This window comes from Lagopus muta, chromosome 1 (genome assembly GCF_023343835.1).
Source record: "Lagopus muta isolate bLagMut1 chromosome 1, bLagMut1 primary, whole genome shotgun sequence".
Taxonomy (NCBI): domain Eukaryota; kingdom Metazoa; phylum Chordata; class Aves; order Galliformes; family Phasianidae; genus Lagopus; species Lagopus muta.
In genome coordinates, this window is record NC_064433.1 from 38349122 (window position 1) to 38370806 (window position 21685).

Below are 21685 nucleotides of genomic sequence, written 5' to 3' on the forward strand. Positions count from 1 at the left end.
ACTTCAGTTTGATCATTCTTGTCACTTTTCTTGGCTTTGATAAATATTGTTCTTGTGCCATATATTTCCAGCTCTCATTTCCCTTCCCATAGGAATCTGAGCTTATAGAGCTACGGGAAACCATTGAAATGCTGAAAGCCCAAAATTCTGCTGCACAAGCTGCTATTCAAGGAGCTCTGAATGGCCCTGATCACACCCACAAAGGTAGGCTTGTGTCACAATTAAAATAAACACACTTTCTCTTCAGGTAAAAAAAAAAAAAATTAAAAAATTAAAAAATTTTAAAAAAGGCTGATCACTACGTTCCTGTTGTTTTGGGGGCTCTGTTGCAAGGGCAGAGTTGTTCTGAAGCAAGTTGTAGGCATACTTGTGGTATTTCCATGGCTGGAAACCTTGCCTGTATCTTCTCTTTGCTGAAGAGTTCTGGGAACCTTGTCATCTCAGAACTGGGTGGCCAGGCATGGCCTGTCAAGAGATGTCAAGAGTTAAACCTGTTGCTGCAGTTTTATATTGAAGTAATTCCAAGGCGCCAGTGAAATCTTAAGGCAAAACTTTGTCGTACTTTGGCAATCCAGCATAAGATGTAGCAATGCAACTTATTTTAATCATTAAGAGACAGACTGACAACAACTGGTCTATCTCTTCACAAGTTGCCAAAGCAGTGCAGAACAGGCATTTTAAACTCCAGATTCTGAATTAATTTGTCATGTGGTTGGCGGATGTTATGTGATAAATATGCACCTCACAGGTGTGTGCTGATGAACAATAACAAAGTAATCACTTGCAGAAAAAAAAAATAGTAGCATCGTTCATTTTTTAGAGCATCATTGATCTTTGCTTAAAGAGGTCATTATTTGGATGTTTGTCCTGAAATCATTCCATTGTATGAAATGCAACTTCTTGAAAGTAAAAAATAATTTAAAAAGTAATATGCTTTCGTATTAGTATGTTTTCCAAGAATATATTTCAGTGATTAAATTATAGATATTAGAAACTTTTAAGAAATTGAAACTCAAAAGTCTCACCCACCATTTCAGCAATCTCCAATTCTTGTTCTGTTTCATTTGTTTTAAATGAACCTGCCTGCTTATTTCTCTCATGGTATATTAGAAGGAATTCTGATTAGGCCATCTACAAGTTATATAGTGCCTATACTGCTCAGAGAAAAAATAAAAATTTCCTTTTTTTTCCTTTTTTCTTTCCTTTTTTGTTTTTTGGGTTTTTTTAGATTTACGAATTAGGCGGCAACATTCTTCAGAAAGTGTTTCCAGCATCAACAGTGCGACAAGCCACTCCAGCATTGGCAGTGGTAATGATGCTGACTCCAAAAAAAAGAAAAAGAAAAACTGGGTAAGTGCCCAACGGTTCTAAACCTATCTTTTATCTACTATGTCATTTCCTATGCTGTATAGCATACTTGGCCCATTTTGTCTACAGTATTTGTGTTGGGCCAGACAGATGCAAAGCAATTCACTTGTGATACATACTGTGGCACTACTAGCAAACTAAAAATTGTTGAATACTAATGGAGATTCATTTGCATAAGTCAGGCTAATTAAAAAAATATATTAATAATAAAAACTGGAAATGACCTTAAAATATGTTGTGACCTAAAATATATATGGACCTTGTTGAAATCCCACTTAACTTTTCTTCAGTAAGAGTTTGACTCAAAAACTTGACTCAAATACATTATCTAGCTGTGAAGGATGTTGAAATCTGTTAAGAATTATCATGTAAAATTAGTATGGTGTTTAAAGAAAGTAAGATACTTCCCCACAGGAACACACAAATACCACATGGTACTAAGGATTTTATCAAATATTTTCAATTAATAATCAGAAAATATGTTTTTGTTGCTCTAGAAGTATTACCTGCGTAAACATTTGTTTTAAAGTACTGATCAGCCTTCATTCCCTTGATTTGTAATTCCACACTCTTTCATGTTTCTGCAAGGTGAACTCTAGAGGAAGTGAGGTGAATATGTACCATGGAAAATTTGGCATGCATCTATAAAGAACCCTATCTTGGCATGATTGCTATTTATTTTGGCAGTAGGCTTTTATACCTCCTAAAAACAGATTATCTTGTTTGTCTTCTCAGTTTCTCTTCATTCATTTTAATCTCAAAGTTTAGACTCTAGAAAGGGGGAGTGTAGCCAAAATCCATTTCTTTCTTGTTAGATTTCATTATCTGAAAAGTAGAAAAATACTTAAGCAATGTTCCTCTGGTCAGTGGTCACACTCCCCAATTACATCATGAAAATAAAATGTTTGAGTACCTCATTTTTTATGTAGAGGTTTGTCATTGAGTTTTATACAATTTTAAATCAGAACAATTTCCTGAAAATAAATAAATAAAGCAACATATTTCTCCTAAGATGATCAATTTCTGTACTTAGATGAAGGTATCAAATAATGGGCTAGTTACAATTCAGTGTAAACAAAACTGTTCTCATCTTGGCTCCTGAAATAAATGGCTCTTTGGCTATTCTGTCCCTTTTCAATACCAGCAAAGCTTCTAGAGAAAAAATGCAATGCTTGTATATTCAGAGATCTTACTGTTCTGAAGGAAACGGCAGCACAGAGTAGATACTTTTCAGCTAACGTTCTTCTTCACAGTTCAAAAAGGAAATCTTACATCCCAACTTAAGTCTTCTCGTTCGTGGTCCAAATCATAGCATTGAAATGGTTTGACCGTTCAAATTGTAGTCAATTGGCAAACCTAATAAATTGGACTTGTCTATTGATTTCAGCATTTAGGAACACCAGGATCTGCCTGTACCTAGATGTGAAGTGGTTATTTAAAGCCATCCCTGGAGGGGAATGCCATGAGAATGGGATTCCTCTGGGGTCTACTGGCTTTAAATGAGCACCCCTCTCTCCCAGAGCTGCACCACTCAGTCCTGCATCTTTTCCAAAGACTTATGTTTGCGCTGTGCTGGATTAATAAATGAAAAACAAACACTGTATCATGTTTTTAGAGATACCGTGTTGCATATGTTAATACCTTGCTTCTGTATACTGACCTCAGGCAGTAGCTAGGATGGCATCTGCAAACTAACTCTTCAAAACATGACCGGCATGCAGATTACTCAGATGAGGGAAATAATCTTGATCTGTGTTTATTTTCCAGCTAAGAAGCTCTTTCAAACAGGCCTTTGGAAAGAAGAAGTCCACCAAGCCTCCCTCGTCCCATTCTGACATCGAAGAACAAACAGACTCATCTCTTCCTTCATCACCCAAATTGCCCCACAGCTCAGGAGAGTGTGGGGCAACATCAATGAAACCGTCACAGTCAGCTTCTGCGTAAGTCTCTCCCTCAATATCCTTTCTTCCCAAATGGGATGAGCTGTGATGACCTCCTCAAAGTGGCCAGTTGTCGTGGTCTTTTAAACCCTTACTTCATCCATTTGCCAGGTTTACTCAATTTACACACTTATTTTCCAGCAGCTTTTTCTTAGAATATTCTCTCTTATTTTCACAGTTTTTATTCGAAATCATCTAGCAGTACAAATCTCTTTAGAAATGAATGCCTCAAAAGTTTATGCTGTGCTCTTCCTACACCATTAACTATGTTCATCCTTTCTGTTCTTGCTTTTTCTACTATGCAACTACTAATTTATATCCTTTTTTAAACCAATTTTCCCTGCTTCTTCAACTTGAAATTTTTGTTGCAGGACTTTACCTTTTAATTTTATTCTGGTCAACATCTTCACTCTGTCAGGGCTGAGAACAAATCATCAATCAGAAGAAGCCATCTCATTTCTTCACTGTGAAATCATTGTGTTCTTGCCATTGTTTTTGTTTTCAATACATTCTTATTGAATTCTCAGTTCCCATTCATATTCTCCTACCTTTGTTTTTTTTTTCCTAATGCCTTTAAATGTAATCCTAATTTTTTCCAACATGGGTAAATCATCCTCCGTGAACACTCACTCAAGCATATACAACTGCCATCAACCTTCCTCTTCTTGCTCTGAGGGTAACCAGTTCACTTCCTTAGAGCATGCAGGGAATTCTCTTCTTGCAACTGATGGCTGAAGTTTAGAGTAGAGTTTCCCTGTGTTTGGTATGCACCTTTTTACAATCAACTTTGGATAGACTGTAAGGATTTTTATTACTAGGTTTAGGCAGCAAATATTTGCATAAAAGAAACTGCTCCACAATAAATGTTTTTCATTTCACACATTTCATGCAGCCTATTAAAGAGTAACTCATCTAGATGTCTAGTTTTATTAGGCATTTTATGTGAAGCTCACACTTTTATGGTTTCAGGTATATGTGTGTATTTGGGGAATAATTTCTGCATTTTGTACCCTTCAGTCTGATTTGCTATCAACCTTAAAATCACTAGTAAAAACCTTAATAGAAAGTGCTTGAAGTTAAACACAACACTGTTCTTCAACAAAATTATCTATTCATGATTCACAGATCTGCTTTCATAACCTTTTCTTTTTCTTCCAACTGCATCTTTTTGACTTACTGCCTAGATGTCCTGATCACTTGGATTCATCAAGAACAATACTACGTGTCTAACTTTTTATCCCAAGTTCTTTCCATAATTGCTTAGGTTTCTGAGCCTTGTCTTCCTAAGCTCTGTCTGTTAAATGGTCTTCTAGTTCTTTGTAACATTTCTGGACACTGATCTTTTGGATCATTTTTTTATTATTGTGAGCTTTCTACGAAGGATATAATAAGTTAATTTTTGTACATAAAATATATTTCTTCAGATTAATTTTTTCTGTTTTTTGACAATTTTACTTTCTTTGCAAGACTTTTTTCCATTGCACCATTTAAAATTCTATTCTAAGTCCCAAAAGAAAATAGTGAAAAAATATTTATGTGACTTCCCAGCTGTCAAAATTATTTTATGAGCTAAAATATGCATTTAAATAAAATTTCATTGTTTATTTTGTTCATGTAGGTATGAGCACTCCAAACCAAGAATTGTGTCAAAATAGTTGGGGAAAAAAATCCTAGTATATGCTTCTTTTTTTCTCATTCTGCTCACATTTAAAATATTTGTGCATGTTGTGAATAACATTCTTTCTTTCTCTTCTTCAGTTTGCCATATTTTTTATTTCCGATGAACTTCATCATCTTCCATTTGCTTATAGTTTCTTTACATTTTTTTTTGCTCTTTCTTGTTCTAAAACATTGACTTTACTTTCTTCCGATTGCATCTGTCCAATGCGTGTGTGTGCAGGTCCTCTCTAGGCTGGGCACCAAAGAAAAGGCAAAATGGTCACGTGGTCTACAGGCATAGATCCCGGTAAAACTGAGTGTGGGGCATGGAGTTGTGTACCCAGCTGCTGACCTGAAAAGTGCTGCATCTTCTCCTCCAAAATGCGTTTGCATGCATTTGGCGATTAAAATTGACCTCTGTTTCTTGTTTGTCGTATTAGTAGTAATAATTACAATAATAATAATAATACTTATCGTCATAAAATGTGTTTTATATTTAAATTGTTCTGCAAATATTAACTGTTTAAAGTGTCAGTAATAAGAAATGAATAACATTTGGTGAAATGGCTGAAAATTTTGCGTAGTGTAACAATGGGTCCAAAGTTCAGTGTTCTATTTTGTACTGGTTCTGTTATGCAATGGATCTGGGTGTGATAGACACACAGATACCAAACAATCTGAAACAAGATTTGAAGAGTTGCTGAATGCCTCAGCTGGTCATGTTTTTATCTTTTCTCATAATATAATGTTTTTTTCCCTTAAAATTAATACAAAAAGTAATCACATGGTGACTACTTTTAATTCTGTATTCAAGGGGGAAAAAAAAGCTATTTAAGAAAAAGCACCTTTTAATTTAGACATTGTAGGTTTCCAAAACTGTAGGAAAATGGATCAATTAAAACCAATATGGATTAAAATCTTCTGGATAACAAATCAAAAGCGGAAAAAAGTTCAAAGCAGAAAAAAAATTGTTTGTGGCTTAAAGATAGTGTCAGTAGCACAGTTTGACCGGCATACTTCAGTTCTTACTATTAGTACTTAGAAAAATCATAACCTTTACACTGAAGAAAAGATCCAGAAAAATCAAGTTAAAGCTCATGGGTGATGCACAGCCAAAAAAAGATTTCTGAAAGGTTTTTAAGGATTTTATTTTTTCACCATATGATCTAACTAAAATAGAAAGGTATAAAGCAAGCTGATCATTTCATCTGGAGGAGGTTTTTCCCTTTTTTAATTTGCAATTTAAGCCTTTTCATGTTTCTTTGATAAGATTCTCTCTTCACTCATAGGGTTTCACCAGCAGCAAGCATTTTCTGTACTTTGATGTTTAGTAATGATACTGCTTTGGGGGGAGAATCTTCCTTTAACCTCCTGCCTGTCACCTGCTCCTTTTTAGGATCTGTGAGTGCACAGAGGCAGAGGCTGAAATTATTCTTCAGCTAAAGAGTGAGCTGAGAGAGAAAGAGCTAAAATTAACGGACATTCGTCTTGAAGCCCTCAGCTCTGCACATCATCTGGATCAGATTCGGGAGGCCATGAACCGCATGCAGGTCAGTGCAGCAGCTAAAGTGACAACAGGGATGCACACCAAAAGTATGCTTGGTGTGTTTCCTTTGCTTTGTTTCAGGTAGGTGTTGATATGCAGCAAACTACAAGATTGACTGTGCTTCAAAAGGATAAGTGTTCAACTTATAATGATAGTAGCCCTAGCATTTATATTATCATTTAAAATGGCTGCGAGAGGTGGAAAAATATAAAATCCATTATCTAAACCCTGTATCTGGTGAAAGGTGCATGACAGATAAGCAGATCAAGAAGTGATTTCTGTAGATTTTTAAATGCTTTAGCCATGGGACAATATGTGCATATTCTCTCTTCATGTCTAATTCCTAACCTAGTCATGGCTTGCAGAAGCAAACTATGTAAATTTGAACTATATTATTGTATCCAGCTTCACTCAGTTTTCACTACATTATTACTTGTGATACTGCTCCAACTATTTCCTGAACACATTTTACTATTTCAGAAGACTTTTGCTTTCATGTGGCTGAAAGGATGCAGAAAGAATGGCATGCTTCAGTGTGGCATGGAGCTCTGTGGGACTCAGCTCTGTGACCTACATAAAATGGTCTAGAGCTGCATGCTCAGAAATGTCCATAATGTTCACACACTGGGATATGAAGGCCTAAACAAGTTGAACTTCCTCAGAGAAGAATTTGACATAGTTTCATGCCTCCAAAGCTTTAATTTCACCAAAACTGGGCAGAGGTAACTACTTCAGATGCTGCCCTTTGTAATCACCAGTTCTTCTCAAGTTTTCCCAGTCAGACAGACAGCCACCTAGGAGATGACAGACTGACATTTTGGAGGATGGGTGGGGATTAGAAAAGGGGAAGAGTAGGATTGGTGAAGAAGATATAAGAATGCTGTGTGAATTCTAAGCACCACAAAAATCTGAAGCTCTGCTAAGAGCTGTGTGATTAGTCAGTGTGTAGTGTGGAGCAGATTAAAATTACATGACTTGTTTCACCATAGCTCCTGATATGATCCCAAGGCTAAATGGTGCATTCACTTGTTTCCTTCTGTCAATGATTTTCTGTTTTGACCCTTCCATTTCACTTTTTTCTCACCTTTGCCAGTAACATCTTTTTATTTTGTAGCAGTTGCATTTTTCTGTGCTGATATCCTATATAATTTACTTGTATAATGTGGCTGAACAGCCTTCATAATAAGACTTTTAGCAGAGCATTAATGAATCAGGAATTAAATTTGATATGCAAAACAGTATGCGAGAATAAGCCATTGCTTTGTGCTGTGCTTTGTGGTGTAACTGAAAACTAGCTCTACCTGGTACCAAGCTGTTGTCAGGCTGTTTTCATTTTATTATTGCATTTTATTATTTATTATTTCATTTTATTATTATTATGTAGTAATCATCTAACATCACAGCAAACTTAGTTAAACAAAAAAAATGTCCTAGTTGTGCTGATTCATCTGTCATTGTGTATTTTCATTAGAGAGGGTTTGCTGGCCATTGCATGACCAATCCCATGTCTGAATGATCAAGAAGTCTTATCTGATAACAAGGAAGGTTATGAAACTGTTAAAATATCAATTTCTAATTGTTTATTTTAAATTTTCTTTCTCCTCTCTGAAGAAGAATATTTTACCTTCAGTGGCAGTAATCATTTTCATGACTTTAGGAACATTGATATATCTAACATTTTTCTAATGACTTACCTAAATTACTTGGCAATTAAAAATAGCTTCTAAAACTGGGAGTAGCTAAAGAATTTTCCACTGTACTTGAACTATGGTCAGCTGTACAAGAAATGCAGAATCTTGGAGAATATGGTGTTTGTGACATATCTTGAGGCAAAAGCTAGAACAATGTTGTAGGATTTTTCCTGCCATTTCAGGTATAAGGGCAGTCCACCTTTCACTCATTGAGTTTATGCTTCTGATGCAGTGCTACATGCTGCAATTAAACTGCTGAGCCACTTATCTCCTTCAGGTAAACAGCAGGCACCAGAAAGAGCACTGTCGGTTTTCTAAAAGAATAAACTTCTGTGCTTTTATGTTGATTTCTTTTGAATACAGAATGAAATTGAGATATTGAAAGCTGAAAATGATCGTCTGAAGGCAGAGACTGGAAATACTGGAAAACCTGCCCGGCCATCATCAGAGTCTTCAAGTAGCACATCGTCTTCTTCATCACGGCAGTCGCTAGGACTTTCTCTGAACAATTTAAACATCACTGAATCTGTTACATCAGGTAAACATATTTTGAGCACATGCATGAATTTATAATAATTTATTAGTTTTCAACTTCTTAACAAGCGTACATGAAAATTAAAATGCTTCATGTCACTCATATGAACATCAGATACACGTTCAGTAATGGAGATGAGGAATAAAGTTGACAGACATTTCTGAAAATAACAGTATTGACAGATTTTCATGTCCATATGGGACAAATATCAGTGTAGTACATGCAACTTTCCTTGTTTATTTACAGATCTCTTTGGTCATCTTCCTTAACATCACATTTGCATGTTGAGCAGAAGGTGGTCTCAGCTTTATTCCTTACACATGCTTTATGTGATACAGCTAGCTAGCCCGTGTTGGACCAAAACATCATTCATCACAGGAGCTAAATCCTGCCTGGCCTTATTAAGTTCTCATTGTCTTCCATGAATGAGAAAAAGCAAGCAGAACTGTGGTGTACATCCTGAACATTAACATTTCATTATTTTCCATGCCACAGAGTTTATGACAATAAGTCTTCTACATTTGTTTTGATAATGTAGCCAAGAAACAGAAGTGCTGCCTCTAACATTAGAATCAGAAGCACAGCAGAAGCAAAGCAGCACTCATTAGCATAGAGTCCACAGAAAGGATAATGTAGTCTCTGGAAGCAATAAAAGTGTGCCTAATAACTGTAGAAAGAGTCTAGGCAAGACTACAGCTGGGAATGAGCCAAACTGCCTGACTGTAATTTGGGTTGGCAGCCAGGCATATTATCTTGCCAGTCATTAATTACATGGATATTTAAATATTTCTTCTGGTTAGCATCAATTTGATATGAAAATCAATATATTTTTATCTACATTCCAATCTATTTTTTTAATCCAGTACTACTTTTTAGTATGTATGAAATCAAATTGGACCATGATATATAAGGAAGTGTTGTGAAAAACAGACTGTCCCTGCTCACATATCTGCACACAGAAATAAATAAATAAATCCTTTTTCTTTTTTTCAGAAGGGTAGTTTTAGGAACTCTTTCATAATAGCACCTATTAGCACTTTGTCTCTTGACTCTCTCTTTGTCTAGATATAGGAAAAAACTAGACATAGATATAGGAAAAATACTAGCTTGTGTAATACAAGCTTTATATGATTTTGTCTTACTGGTTCAAGGTGTTTTTGTAGCATGTAAAGTAATTACTTTTGGTTGTAAGAAATTAAAGAAAGGTTAAGAGTGCTTAATGAGGAGTTGAGGATTTCATTTGATTAGGAATCCAGCCTTCTTGATCATTGAGGGTATCATTTTATTACTGTGCCAGAGAACTATGAAATGTGGAAGCTTCCTCCCAAGGTCTGTGGGGTTTCTGAGGCACTGTTGAACTAAAGTCCCTGAGATATGAAGAGGTGAATCCTGTTGGGAACTAAACTAAGACAGGTACTGAGGGCTTTTGCTCCTCACTTTACAAGCGCTATGGCATTTTCTAAGAAACCAATGTCAGATGAAAATCACTAAACCGATTCACTGCCTCTTCCCAAGAATATGACCATATCTTCCAGATGGGTGAGAGTGAAGAACAAAAAACAAGGACTAGTACAGGTCTTTCTCTGCACTGTCTGATGAAGAGCATGCTAAAGCCCTACCAAAAGGTTTCTGGGGCCACCATAGCATAGCTAGGTATGCTATCAGGGGCATAGCAGGAGGTAGCAATTGGCATGCCCCTGGAGTTTAGGCCCTCTGTGTGCATCTTCTCAGCTTATTTTGTCCTTGAGAGAGACATCTCAGAAGCAAATGTAATTTTTTTTCTAGCCAAAGAATGGTGCCTTGTTCTTAAAGGCTTACTGAAAACTGTATTTGAAAGGCTACCTAAGAGTCATTTAGAAAGTGAAAAATTTTAGAGCATCAGAGATATCCTAAATTGCCCTCAGATGAACTGTGATATTATGAAAACTCTTAAGGTTTATTATATATGCCAAAATGCCAAACAAGTGAAGTGAAACATTCAGTGTTAGTGGACAGAAGAACTGGCTGCCTAGAACAAAATATGCAGAGATTTGATTTTTTCAAGCTCACAGCAAAATGTGCTTCATCTGATCCATTAAAAATAATTAAGTAAACAAACCAGTAGAATCTTCTTTCTAGACCTCAGTTTTCTAGGTCTTGGAGTAAATTATCAAATATTTTACATGAGGACCTACTTATTTTTAATACATTCACTGAGGTCATATTGGTAAGTTTTATTTTCTTTTGCTTCAAGCGAATACTTCTGTGATTGAATCTCACCTTCTTTAATTTGAGGGAAATTGGACTTTGTGCAAACTCTGACATAAGTCAATGCATTTATTCAATCGTAATAATGGGAATAAGCAGGATTTATGGTTGTGGATTACTGTGCTGACCTTTGAAGAAAATGCAAATTCATAATCTCTCCAAATTTGACAGTTTAAATGTCTAACATGAAAGTCTCCAACAGAACTTCTAGAGGACGACAGACATTTTATTTGTTGAAATAAAGCTACAGGCTCAGTCTTCACTAAGAAATAAATCCTTCCAGATTCTCATTTAGGGACTTAGTGAGGAGCTAGAAATGGAGGCACAGTGCAGATCAGAATTGCTCCTTACCTCCAAGAAAAGTAAAATGGCTAAATATTGTCACATGTTCTGGGGGAATGAAAAATGATTTTCTAAGGATTCTCTTTTTAAGTCTGTATTATGGGGGAAAAGGGTTCTATCCATGCCATGTGTACAGAAGGCAAGAAAATAATCTAGAAAGGAAAATTAAAATGCTGTTTTACTGGAGCAGCAAACATATCATTGCAATGATTTGTTGTTTTTCTTCTGACAACATTCTAAAGGGCATAGTGAGTGCCCAAAGACATAAACTCAATTTAAGTTTTATACAACATCTCTTTGTAGATGAATGGTTTTGAACAATTTCCAGGAAGGAAAGAAAAGGCAAAATTATAATGCAAAAATGTCTTTCTTTCTTGTTTCCCAATTCATTTCTATGTGATTAATGCTACTAATATTGCTTCAAAAATTGACAAATTGTAATTGTCTTTTTCATCTCTATCGGAAAAAGGAAAAATTTAGATAAATAGAGATTAAAATGATTGCAAGTTGTTGTGGTGGCAACCTTTGTTTTCAATCAAAAAACCCTTTGAGCAAGTGTTGAGATGATGAGGTGAACATAACTGATACGATTTGTGAGATCTCTTTCCCTCTATTACAGATATTTTGTTGGATGATGTCACAGATGGAGCACTCCACAAAGAGGGCCATAGTGTGAAAATTTTAGTCACTATAAATAAGGGTTATAGTCGATCCAAGGTAAGTTTGTTACCCAGCAGTCACAAAATTACTACTCTGGCACATCCTCCATTACAGTAACTAAGCTCTTTTCAATGTTTTCAGCCAGGAAGTGAATAAATGTCCAAAAGGCAGCAGCCTTTGCCCTGTTGTTCGTGTTCAATTTGGCGCTCTCCATAGACTATAAAGTCATATGTCCTCCTCCTGCCTTTGTAGTGGTTCAGACATTACCAATTCTCAGTTTAATTAGTAGTAATACATTCTGGGACTTGCTAGCTCCTTTTAAAAGTAGTTATAAATTAGATATATGCTTTATACCTCTTAGAGTGCAACTATGAATATGCTGCTGGGTAATCAGTTTGAAATAGAGTTGTTTATTCATGTTCTATGTTGCAGAAAAATTATAAACACAGTGCAACTTTTATTTACATTCAACTCTTTAAAATTACTGGTGAAAGCTTATAGAAGAATAAGATACTTTATTTCCTTCTGTATAAATATGTACCAAAGTAATATCACCTATACCTTTTTCTGGCATGGAGGCTGTTAACAAACTTGTAACATCACATACTAAATAATACTACTTTTCTTTATTTGGGAAAATCAGGAGTCTTTATAGCAAATTTATTGCCACCATTTTTAGTCTAGTTCTCAAAGTATCTGTCTTTTCAGGATCAAAAGTCGCATACGTATCTGATAGGATCAATTGGAGTTAGTGGCAAAACAAAATGGGACGTTTTAGATGGTGTAATCAGACGTCTCTTTAAGGTAAGGTACAAAAAACATAACTTAAATATTAATTCAATATCCTTTCTCAATTAAGAAAAAGCCTATGTGTTTGGTTTGTCTTACCAAGTCATTTTTTTTAATATATAGCTAACACCACCATTAACCTTTACTGTTAATGTTGCTGTATTTTTTCATGATCATAGGTGGTTCCTATTGAATTTGACTGCAAGAATCTCCTCTCCAAATGAATTCATCTGTACTTTGGTATACTGCTTTCATTCTATAACTGTATCCACTTTTACACCTTATATTTTTATATAATTTCAGGAATATATTTTCCGAGTGGATCCAGCTGCTAGCTTGGGTTTAAGCTCTGACTGCATTGCTAGCTATTGTATAGGGGATGTAACTAGAGCCCATAGCCTAGAAGTGCCTGAACTGCTGCCTTGTGGATATCTGGTTGGAGATAATAACATCATCACTGTGAACCTGAAAGGTAAAACCCTAAGAATATTTTTGCAGACACTGTACAGCTCTTCAGTGCATTTCTCCATACGTTCTTTTTTCTTTCCTTCTTTTTTCTTTCCTAAAGCCTGACCTTTCTGTATTTTGTGTCCAGTTCGAGGATTCATTTGTCACATAAACTTTCTGTATGACATTGTATAGTACCTAGCACAGGGACATTTTGAGGTAAACCTAAGAATTTCTCTCTCCTCTGTCTAATTGCCAAATTACCACAACAAAGTGTAAATTTCTGAATAGTGGACAAAGAAGAGCAAGCAAACAAACAGGAAAAAACCCATAGACTGTGACGAAAAATATGTATGTATTACCCAATTCTTCAGCAAAAATTTGAAACATTTTGAAAGCTGGAGGGATTTGCTGTTGGAGAGGAGAGTGGCCTTCAGAATTGTCCATGTATGGATGTGACAACCAGTAACCCCTGTAGCTGTCAAATTGTCCTTTTTTTTTTTTTATCATAGTTGCCTGTAGTGTCTGAAACATGCATCTTTGCCTCACTGAGCCTTCTCTTCACATTTACTTTGATATGCTTTCTCCCATCCATTTAGTCACACTGCCATTGCCACTGTTTTATGTTTTGGCCCTGCATAAGGATATCAGCATTTCCACATTAGCAGAGCCCTTGACAGGTGTTTGGTTTAGGAAGTATCTCACCTTGCTTAGAGCATGGCACTGATGTCATCGGATGCTGGTCCAAACCTGTACTTTCCTTAGCATGGATGAAGACAAGCCATTTTTCTTTTCTTTCTTTCCCAGGAGTGGAAGAAAACAGTTTGGACAGTTTTGTGTTTGACACATTAATTCCTAAGCCAATTACCCAGCGGTACTTTAATTTACTGATGGAGCATCGCAGAATTATTCTTTCGGGACCCAGTGGCACAGGAAAAACCTATTTAGCTAATAGGCTGGCTGAATATATTATAACTAAATCTGGCAGGAAAAAAACTGAAGATGCCATTACAACCTTTAATGTAGATCACAAGTCAAGCAAGGTAAGTTAGAAATGAAATAATAACTTATTGCCTGGTTTGTAGGGAGATGATAGAGTATACCATTAGCTGGCATACTGATTGTTGCTTAGTTAGCATCTTTTTCGACAAGGATTCACTCTCCAATCCCAGTTAAGAATACAGACCAAATCTTTCTATTCTAAACAAACTATTGAAGCACTGAAGGAAAAACAGAATTTTTCCTCATTTGAGGAAATCTATCTTAAAGCCGTATGCGCAGTCACATGTCAATTCTTGATGTATCTGTAATTCCTTCATCAGAAACGTTATAGAACAGCTGGTCTAGCTTGCTTTTGTATAGTGGCAATAGCAGCCTATTGTTAGTGAAGATTTGAGAATGGGAATTTTGAACCACTGTCTTGGGTGCAGCAATCAGCTACAAATATGACTACTCCCATGGTTTCTGCTGTACATCGGTCAGGAAGCTGACCATAGTAAAATTGCCTAAATGTGACATCTTGTCACAGTCAGAGCAATTTACGTGGCTCAAATTATCAAGCCTCTAACGTGACTACTGTGGCAGCCCCAGATCATACTAATCACTTGCTATCCTAGATTGGGTATACTCCTAACTTGGTACCCCGGGAAAAGAAAATGAAAGGTTTTGTCCAGAGCTTTCTGACTTGCACAGAACATAATGAATGTTAACATAATATAAGAAGGAAGAACATACAGATCTCAAAGGGGTGAGAGAACCATTCCAGTACAAACATCGCTTTCCATTGTCTTTATACAGAAGATTTGTGGTGCCTTTTACTTTGGCGGGGAATGTGCTCATGTTTTATTGCTATACTGCATATACATTTATAATGGAAATTGTCCCACAAATGAGCAAGCTTTTAGATTACTGGTAAATTGCTTGATATATGCGGTAGATTTCTTCCGCCCCCACCCGCCCTCCACCTTTCTATTTGCATAGAGCTTTTGCGTTTGTAGTAAAAAAGAAAAAGCATCATTGTCAAATGCCAAGTGTGCTCAAACAACACAGATGGTGCTTTTTCTTGGAAGAAGCCCATGATGTTCCCTAGAGACACCTGAGCATAGAAAGCCAAAGAAAAATCATTCTTGAAATAAGAAAAAGATTACATGTTCTTATTAAAGAGAAGAAGATTCTGCTATCCTCAGTCCAGGAAGTGAAATGACAATAGGAGCTTTGTCTATAATATTGAACATTCCTAACACTGTCGCAATTAGTTACCTCTGGGGAAAGAGCTATAAAACTGTATAGCTCAGAAGCTCAAGGGCAATAAAGCATCAAGGAAAATATGAAATATTTTGATTGTAGAAGGCTTGCTTTTACTTCAGCACTAAATGACATCCAGACAGGAAAAAAAAAAAAACAAAACATTCACAAGAGGATCTTTACTGTAAGATGTGATATAGAAACCCCAAAAGATCAGGTTTTCAAGGAGAATAATAAAAGGAGATATCTATGGGAGCAGTTCAATATGCTTAGTTTGTGTGACAATTTGGTTGGATTTTGTTTCATTGTTTTTTGGATTTTGGTTTGTTTCATTGTTATATATTATATATATATATGTGGCACTCATAAAAATGGGTAGGATATTTTATTGCAACCTGTTTTCTACTGGACATATTTTGCCAGCAGGTTTCTAAGAACAGTGTCCACCAAATAGGAATGTGTCTGTTTCAGTCGTTTGCATTAAGTTTAGAGCCTTTGTTCTTCCTAGCACGTGGCTTCAGTGTTGTCCCGTCTAAGAAGCATGTGCTCATCCAGCTGAGCAGTCCACAGTGGTGAAACTCTGTAGCAACCTCTTTTTCTGAAGTTCTTTTCCCCTGAAATTACATCTGTGGTCTAACTGGGCTAATCTTTCATGGTTTTTGTTAATTCTGCTGAAGGATCTGCGACAATACCTAGCTAACCTAGCTGAGCAATGCAGTGCTGACAACAATGGTGCTGACCTCCCTGTGGTCATAATTCTGGATAACCTCCACCATATCAGTTCACTAAGTGACATCTTCAATGGTTTCCTCAATTGTAAATACAATAAATGGTAAGTAGAAGCTCTTTTCTCCGCTTTCTCACATCACATTTACTCACATTACAGTAAAAGCTGTTTGTTACTTTGCAAAATAAAATGTTCCAGTAAATACTTAGATTCCCTTAGGCTGTCAGCAAAGCTTCTGTACAGCACCTTCAATTTAAGCACTTGAACAATTTTGACCCTCTTCAGCCAAGTACTTATGTGCCAACTTTACTTTATGATCCCTTGCACTGCACTGAGACTGAATTTAAGATGTACTTGACTGAATTAGGTTCTTATCTCTTTTGCCCTGACAAGTCACATAAGATCATTAGTACCATGAGGTTGGCTTATGGAAAAGAATAATAAATGTGCTTTATAATAGGGGAATTTGGGACATGTGGGAACACATGAACCATGCCATGGAGAAGCAACTGTGGATAGTTTTTTTTTCTGTGAGTTATAATAGTGAAGAAGTATGGAGTTAGCTGAATGTCCTTTATTGCCAAGCAAGAATAACAATGTTTTCTGGGATTTTTATTGGCCACTGACTATTTTTACTGTAAAAGCACCGTCATAGGGATTTCCCCTCATAAAATTGCTGAATGCTACGTCTTACGCACGAGATTCATTGTCGTCTGAAATTAAAATTCTGAGCTTCCCACAAAATAATGAGGCATATGAACAGAGTTGCCTCATTTATTCTTTATTATAGATGAGGGATAGTGAACTACAAATGTATAGAGAGGGAAATCATATGAGAACAAGAATTACGAAAGGGGATACTGCACAAATATCTTAAATCTAAAATTATAACACATCCACTCTCTTCAAAATTAGCCTAGCACAAATAAGATTAAGAATATTCTCTGAATATCTGAAAAGATTACCCCTCAACAAAACATGCTAATTCTCTTTCCAGTCCCTATATTATTGGAACTATGAACCAGGGAGTTTCCTCCTCACCAAATCTGGAGCTGCATCACAATTTCAGGTACCTTCACTTTCTTTTTACTATGTCTGTGTTTGCACAGAACTCTCAAGCTCCCTGCTCCTCTGACTAGCTCTTCAATAAACATTGATCTTGTGTCTCATCACAGGAGAATGTTTGAGATTCTGTGACTTTCCCTGTACTGAGAGGTCTCAGTATGGTGCTTGGGAATGTTGAAAAAAAACGAGATGCTTTCCAGCATCTCTAGCACTATTCTGAACATGATGGCATTCTTGCATTCCATTTGTCTTCAGCAGTGTCTTGAATTCCTGCTAAGAACTGTGACAGTGAGCAATAATGCAGTTTTATACTTGCTGGTTCACAAGATTTAAAAGCATATGACATTATTGTCACCTACCTGTTAAAGAGGAAGTCTACTTGTAATTCATTGCTACTTGACATTTATCCTTTCTACCTAGGTGGGTGCTGTGTGCTAATCACACAGAGCCTGTTAAAGGTTTCTTAGGAAGATACCTGAGAAGGAAACTAATTGAGACTGAAATAGAAAAGAACATACGCAATAATGAGCTCATCAAAATCATTGACTGGATCCCAAAAACATGGCATCATCTCAACAGCTTCTTAGAAACACACAGCTCTTCAGATGTAACCATTGGTGAGTCTTAGCAAACTGGTTTGAAATAAAGACACAGGCTGACTATTTCAGAGGTTTGTGAAAGTTGAATTCTCTTTTTAAAATTTGTCATCTGTCAGTGATAAATACAAAATAAGTGTGAGGAGTTCACCTAGTTAGTGTTGCCAGCAAGGCTGAAATGAAAATGAAAAGGTAGTGTATATTTCCCGGTGTCTGTGCTTTGGTTGCTAAAGACTTTAAAGTAAATTGCTATCATCTTAAGAAAATAACTTCACAAAATATTATCTCAACAACAACTTTGCTAAGCTTTATTTTTTCTGGCCATCACACTGCAGCATAATCAAAGCAATAAAAACACTTGGACTGTCATTTCTGCAAACTAGTGGAAGATATACCTGAGGTCTTTTAGTGGAAAAGCTTTGTTAGCAAGTCATCTTTTTACACTGGTTTGGCAGTAAAACTGGTAAGTGTTCATCTGACCATAGAACTGGATAAAGTGACACTAGTTCATTTTTAGTAACAGGTTACTGGTAGATCCTATACTGTAGTCCTGTATTTGTATTCTCTATGCTCGAATACCACTTTTTAAATTTTATAAAGGTTATTTTCAGTGGGCTCACTAGGGGTACTTTTTCAATACACAATTTGACTTCTCAGGTCCCCGCCTTTTCCTCCCTTGTCCCATGGATGTTGACGGCTCCAGAGTGTGGTTCACAGACCTCTGGAACTACTCCTTGGTGCCATATCTTCTGGAAGCAGTGAGAGAAGGACTTCAGGTATGTCATTTGCTTCCTAACAATTGCTTATAGGCTTCCTCTAAGCTACATTTAACTAGTGCATCCAATTGTAAATACTGTTGAATTTATAAGAAAAAATCTTGGATGAGATCATAGATATTAATGTTTGGCTCCTTTTGATTTGCTCATAACCTGAGCAGGTCTCAGTCTACCTCTGGATGTGAGAGTAGATTCTATATTGGTGTAAGAAAAGAGCTTTAGTCTGCCTGATCTTGTCCAACATATGTAGAGAAGTACACATGCAGGCATGTGGAGGAAAGCTTGTGAACAAGGATATTTTCACCATTCAGAAGACGGAGGTAATTTACTTTTTGGCCATGTTGAGCATGAAGATCTGTCCCTTTTCATCTTTGTATCTTGCACCGCCACTTCTCTTCCCCTGAATTTTGTTCTTTCCTTATCTCTTTCTCATTATGGGCTTTCTAATGACTGTAATTATCATTCTGGATAACAGCATTATCAGTTCAGAGTATTTCATTGTTCCCTCCATCGTGTTTTCTCCACACCTAGGCTTTAACACCAGTTCCAGTCTCTTAGCGTTCTCTGTCTATTGATATTGAACCAAATAATGTTTAATAGTAATTTTAGTAAGACTACAAATAGTTTCACAGTATCAAGGACTGTAAACTTCCATACAGGTTATGATTTGGGACCTCTGCACAGGTTTGGAGCAAACTTAAATCTTGCAATTAATCCTTTTTTTAAAAAAATTTTTTCTGTTTATATTTGGCTTTCTCCCTTTTCCTTTCCTTTTACGTCTGCAACTCTGTGCCCCCTGGCAAGGCCCATTGTGAAAAGACTTTTTTTTTTTTTTTTGCCACACATGACAGCGAAAGAAATTACTTCATGATGCAGAGAGGGTTGTTATGGAACAGTCAAAGATCCATGTAGGCAGCTGCAGGTTCTTTATCGCCTTGTACTGACATAGTGGCATGCTGACAAGATGGACGTTTCACATCTTGCCTGTTGAATATCTCACACAATCCTAGAACTCCTTATCTTTCTGGAAATTACAGCGTGTTTATGCTGTGCAAAAAAGTGCCAAACATCCAGTAGAACAGCCACAGTGAGATTAAGAGCACTTGTTTAGATCAGCCATAAAAACACAGTGATATTCATCGTGTTCATATTTTTCCAAGTATACAGGGTAACTCCTTAAATAAAAACTTCAATTTTGGAGCAGAAGATGGCAGCAGACAGAAGAAAATATGTTGTTTCATGAGCCATTCCACTTTTTATATGCTTAGGATGCCTTCCAAAGAACAGCATTACTAACAATAAACAGAAACCTTTTATATGATATAGTTAGATGTTCCTGGAACCAGGCAAGGGTAGAAAATTACTTTCTAGCCTGGTGCTTTGTAAGCTCACTTGTCAAACATGCAGTTTACAAACCTTGCCCCAGCTTCCAGGAAGGTTTTAGCCACCGTTTGTCTCAGATGAGAGGCAGTGCTACCTATAGCCAGGAGATAGGAGTCAGCTTGCTAAGAAACATTTCTTCTTGGCTTGTTTAATCAGATCCTTTCTAAGCAGCCGTGCCTCTGTTTAGGGCAGAAGTCTGAGTATTTCTGTATACAATACAGGGAACTGGGCTGCCTAACCTGAAAATCTGGATCCAGCAAGTGCCTGGAAACAGGTGTTGCAATGATAAGCACGACACTTCTCTCTGGCTTCAGCACTAGAATCCTTCGCTGTTTGAATCATGTTAGGAGTACTGCCCATCTAAATGCCTCTGCCAGTGTTATGCTTTTTCTTGGACTGTGTGAAGTTGTTTGAGCTGAGAGAGATCATGGAAGACCCTGGTAGCGGGCTCCCAAGTCCCATGTGTCATTGTCACTGAAGGCAGCACAGCTAAAGGAGATCTGTCAAACTGCAGCCAAGGGTCTCTCAGTTGACCTGTTGCTTGTGAACAGCAGAGTACAGAGGGTGCATTTTAGTGAGGAAGTTACCAGACCTCCTAAACATATAGTATTCTCATTCTTCCTTCTTTCTGGCATTACAGATTTATAAGCCTTTTTGTGCTTTACAGTGGGGAAAACTTGTCCTTTGTGAATTTCTTCTCTTAACCTTGTGAAAGATCTCAGGGTTTGTATAGATGTCTGCTTCTGCATCCCATTTTGCTAGGAGAAAAAAAACAATCAATGCTGGCACTTCCTAATTCACTTTAAATAAAATCCAGTTAACTTGAATGTTTTAGATAGATCAAAGATAATTTCACCTTACATCTTAGGCAAGTTACCTAAAGGTCTCGTTTCTCATACCAAAGGCTTGTAGCTCCTACCTTTGCCTACAAGTATTACTAGTTACAGAGTGCTGTTCAACTTGCATCCATTCTAAGTATTGAAGGAGCACTAATGGGGATGAAATCTTTTCAGTGTGTTATCATATCTGAGTGCTGAGCATGTTTGAAAGCAAACCTTTACTAGAAAGGTTTAAATTAGTTTGATGACTTTTGTCTGCCATTAAAACCAGTAGTGAAAATTATTGGATACTTACCTGTGTTATATTCACACTACAGATGTATGGCAAGAGGGCACCCTGGGAAGATCCCTCCAAGTGGGTAGCTGACACATATCCGTGGAGCTCTGCATCTCTACAGCATGAGTGGCCATCGTTACTCCAGTTAAGACCAGAAGATGTTGGTTATGAAGGTTATGCATCAGCAAAAGAAGGAACAACCTCCAAGCATGTTCCACAGACTGATACAGAGGGGGATCCCTTGGTATGACTTAAACTTAGGGAAAAATGATTTTCGGTATATACCTTGATGTCACATTATACAGTAAAAAAATATGTTATGTACCTGTTCCAAACTGTGTTTTTAAAATGAAGTCTGCTGTGTGTTAGATAAAGTAAGGAAAAAAAAAGGAAGGGCAAGAATCACCTTCACACTGATGGGTCCCTAAATCACAAGCATTTTCTATCTGCCCAGAAGTGTTTCCATGTATCTAGTACTCATCATTCAAGTACCACTCTTAAGCAACTTGCTTAATCAGCTTGCTCTGAATACACTTTTCCAGGTCAGCCAATTT

General features: G+C 36.7%; 1 protein-coding gene across 11 annotated transcripts in view; it reads left to right on the forward strand.

Moving 5' to 3' along the window:
• The window catches only part of NAV3 (neuron navigator 3), a 523919-nt gene that overhangs the window by 497465 nt on the left and 4769 nt on the right, over nucleotides 1-21685 (forward strand). For all 11 annotated transcript variants that reach the window (XM_048934384.1, XM_048934394.1, XM_048934333.1 and 8 more), the window contains 14 exons: nucleotides 93-204; nucleotides 1229-1350; nucleotides 3136-3308; nucleotides 6364-6517; nucleotides 8568-8742; nucleotides 11948-12045; nucleotides 12697-12792; nucleotides 13081-13249; nucleotides 14032-14267; nucleotides 16146-16300; nucleotides 17193-17264; nucleotides 17681-17877; nucleotides 18514-18632; nucleotides 21172-21375. In XM_048934384.1, coding sequence (XP_048790341.1) covers nucleotides 93-204; nucleotides 1229-1350; nucleotides 3136-3308; nucleotides 6364-6517; nucleotides 8568-8742; nucleotides 11948-12045; nucleotides 12697-12792; nucleotides 13081-13249; nucleotides 14032-14267; nucleotides 16146-16300; nucleotides 17193-17264; nucleotides 17681-17877; nucleotides 18514-18632; nucleotides 21172-21375 — 2082 coding nt within the window. The remainder of the gene's footprint in view (nucleotides 1-92; nucleotides 205-1228; nucleotides 1351-3135; nucleotides 3309-6363; nucleotides 6518-8567; nucleotides 8743-11947; nucleotides 12046-12696; nucleotides 12793-13080; nucleotides 13250-14031; nucleotides 14268-16145; nucleotides 16301-17192; nucleotides 17265-17680; nucleotides 17878-18513; nucleotides 18633-21171; nucleotides 21376-21685) is intronic.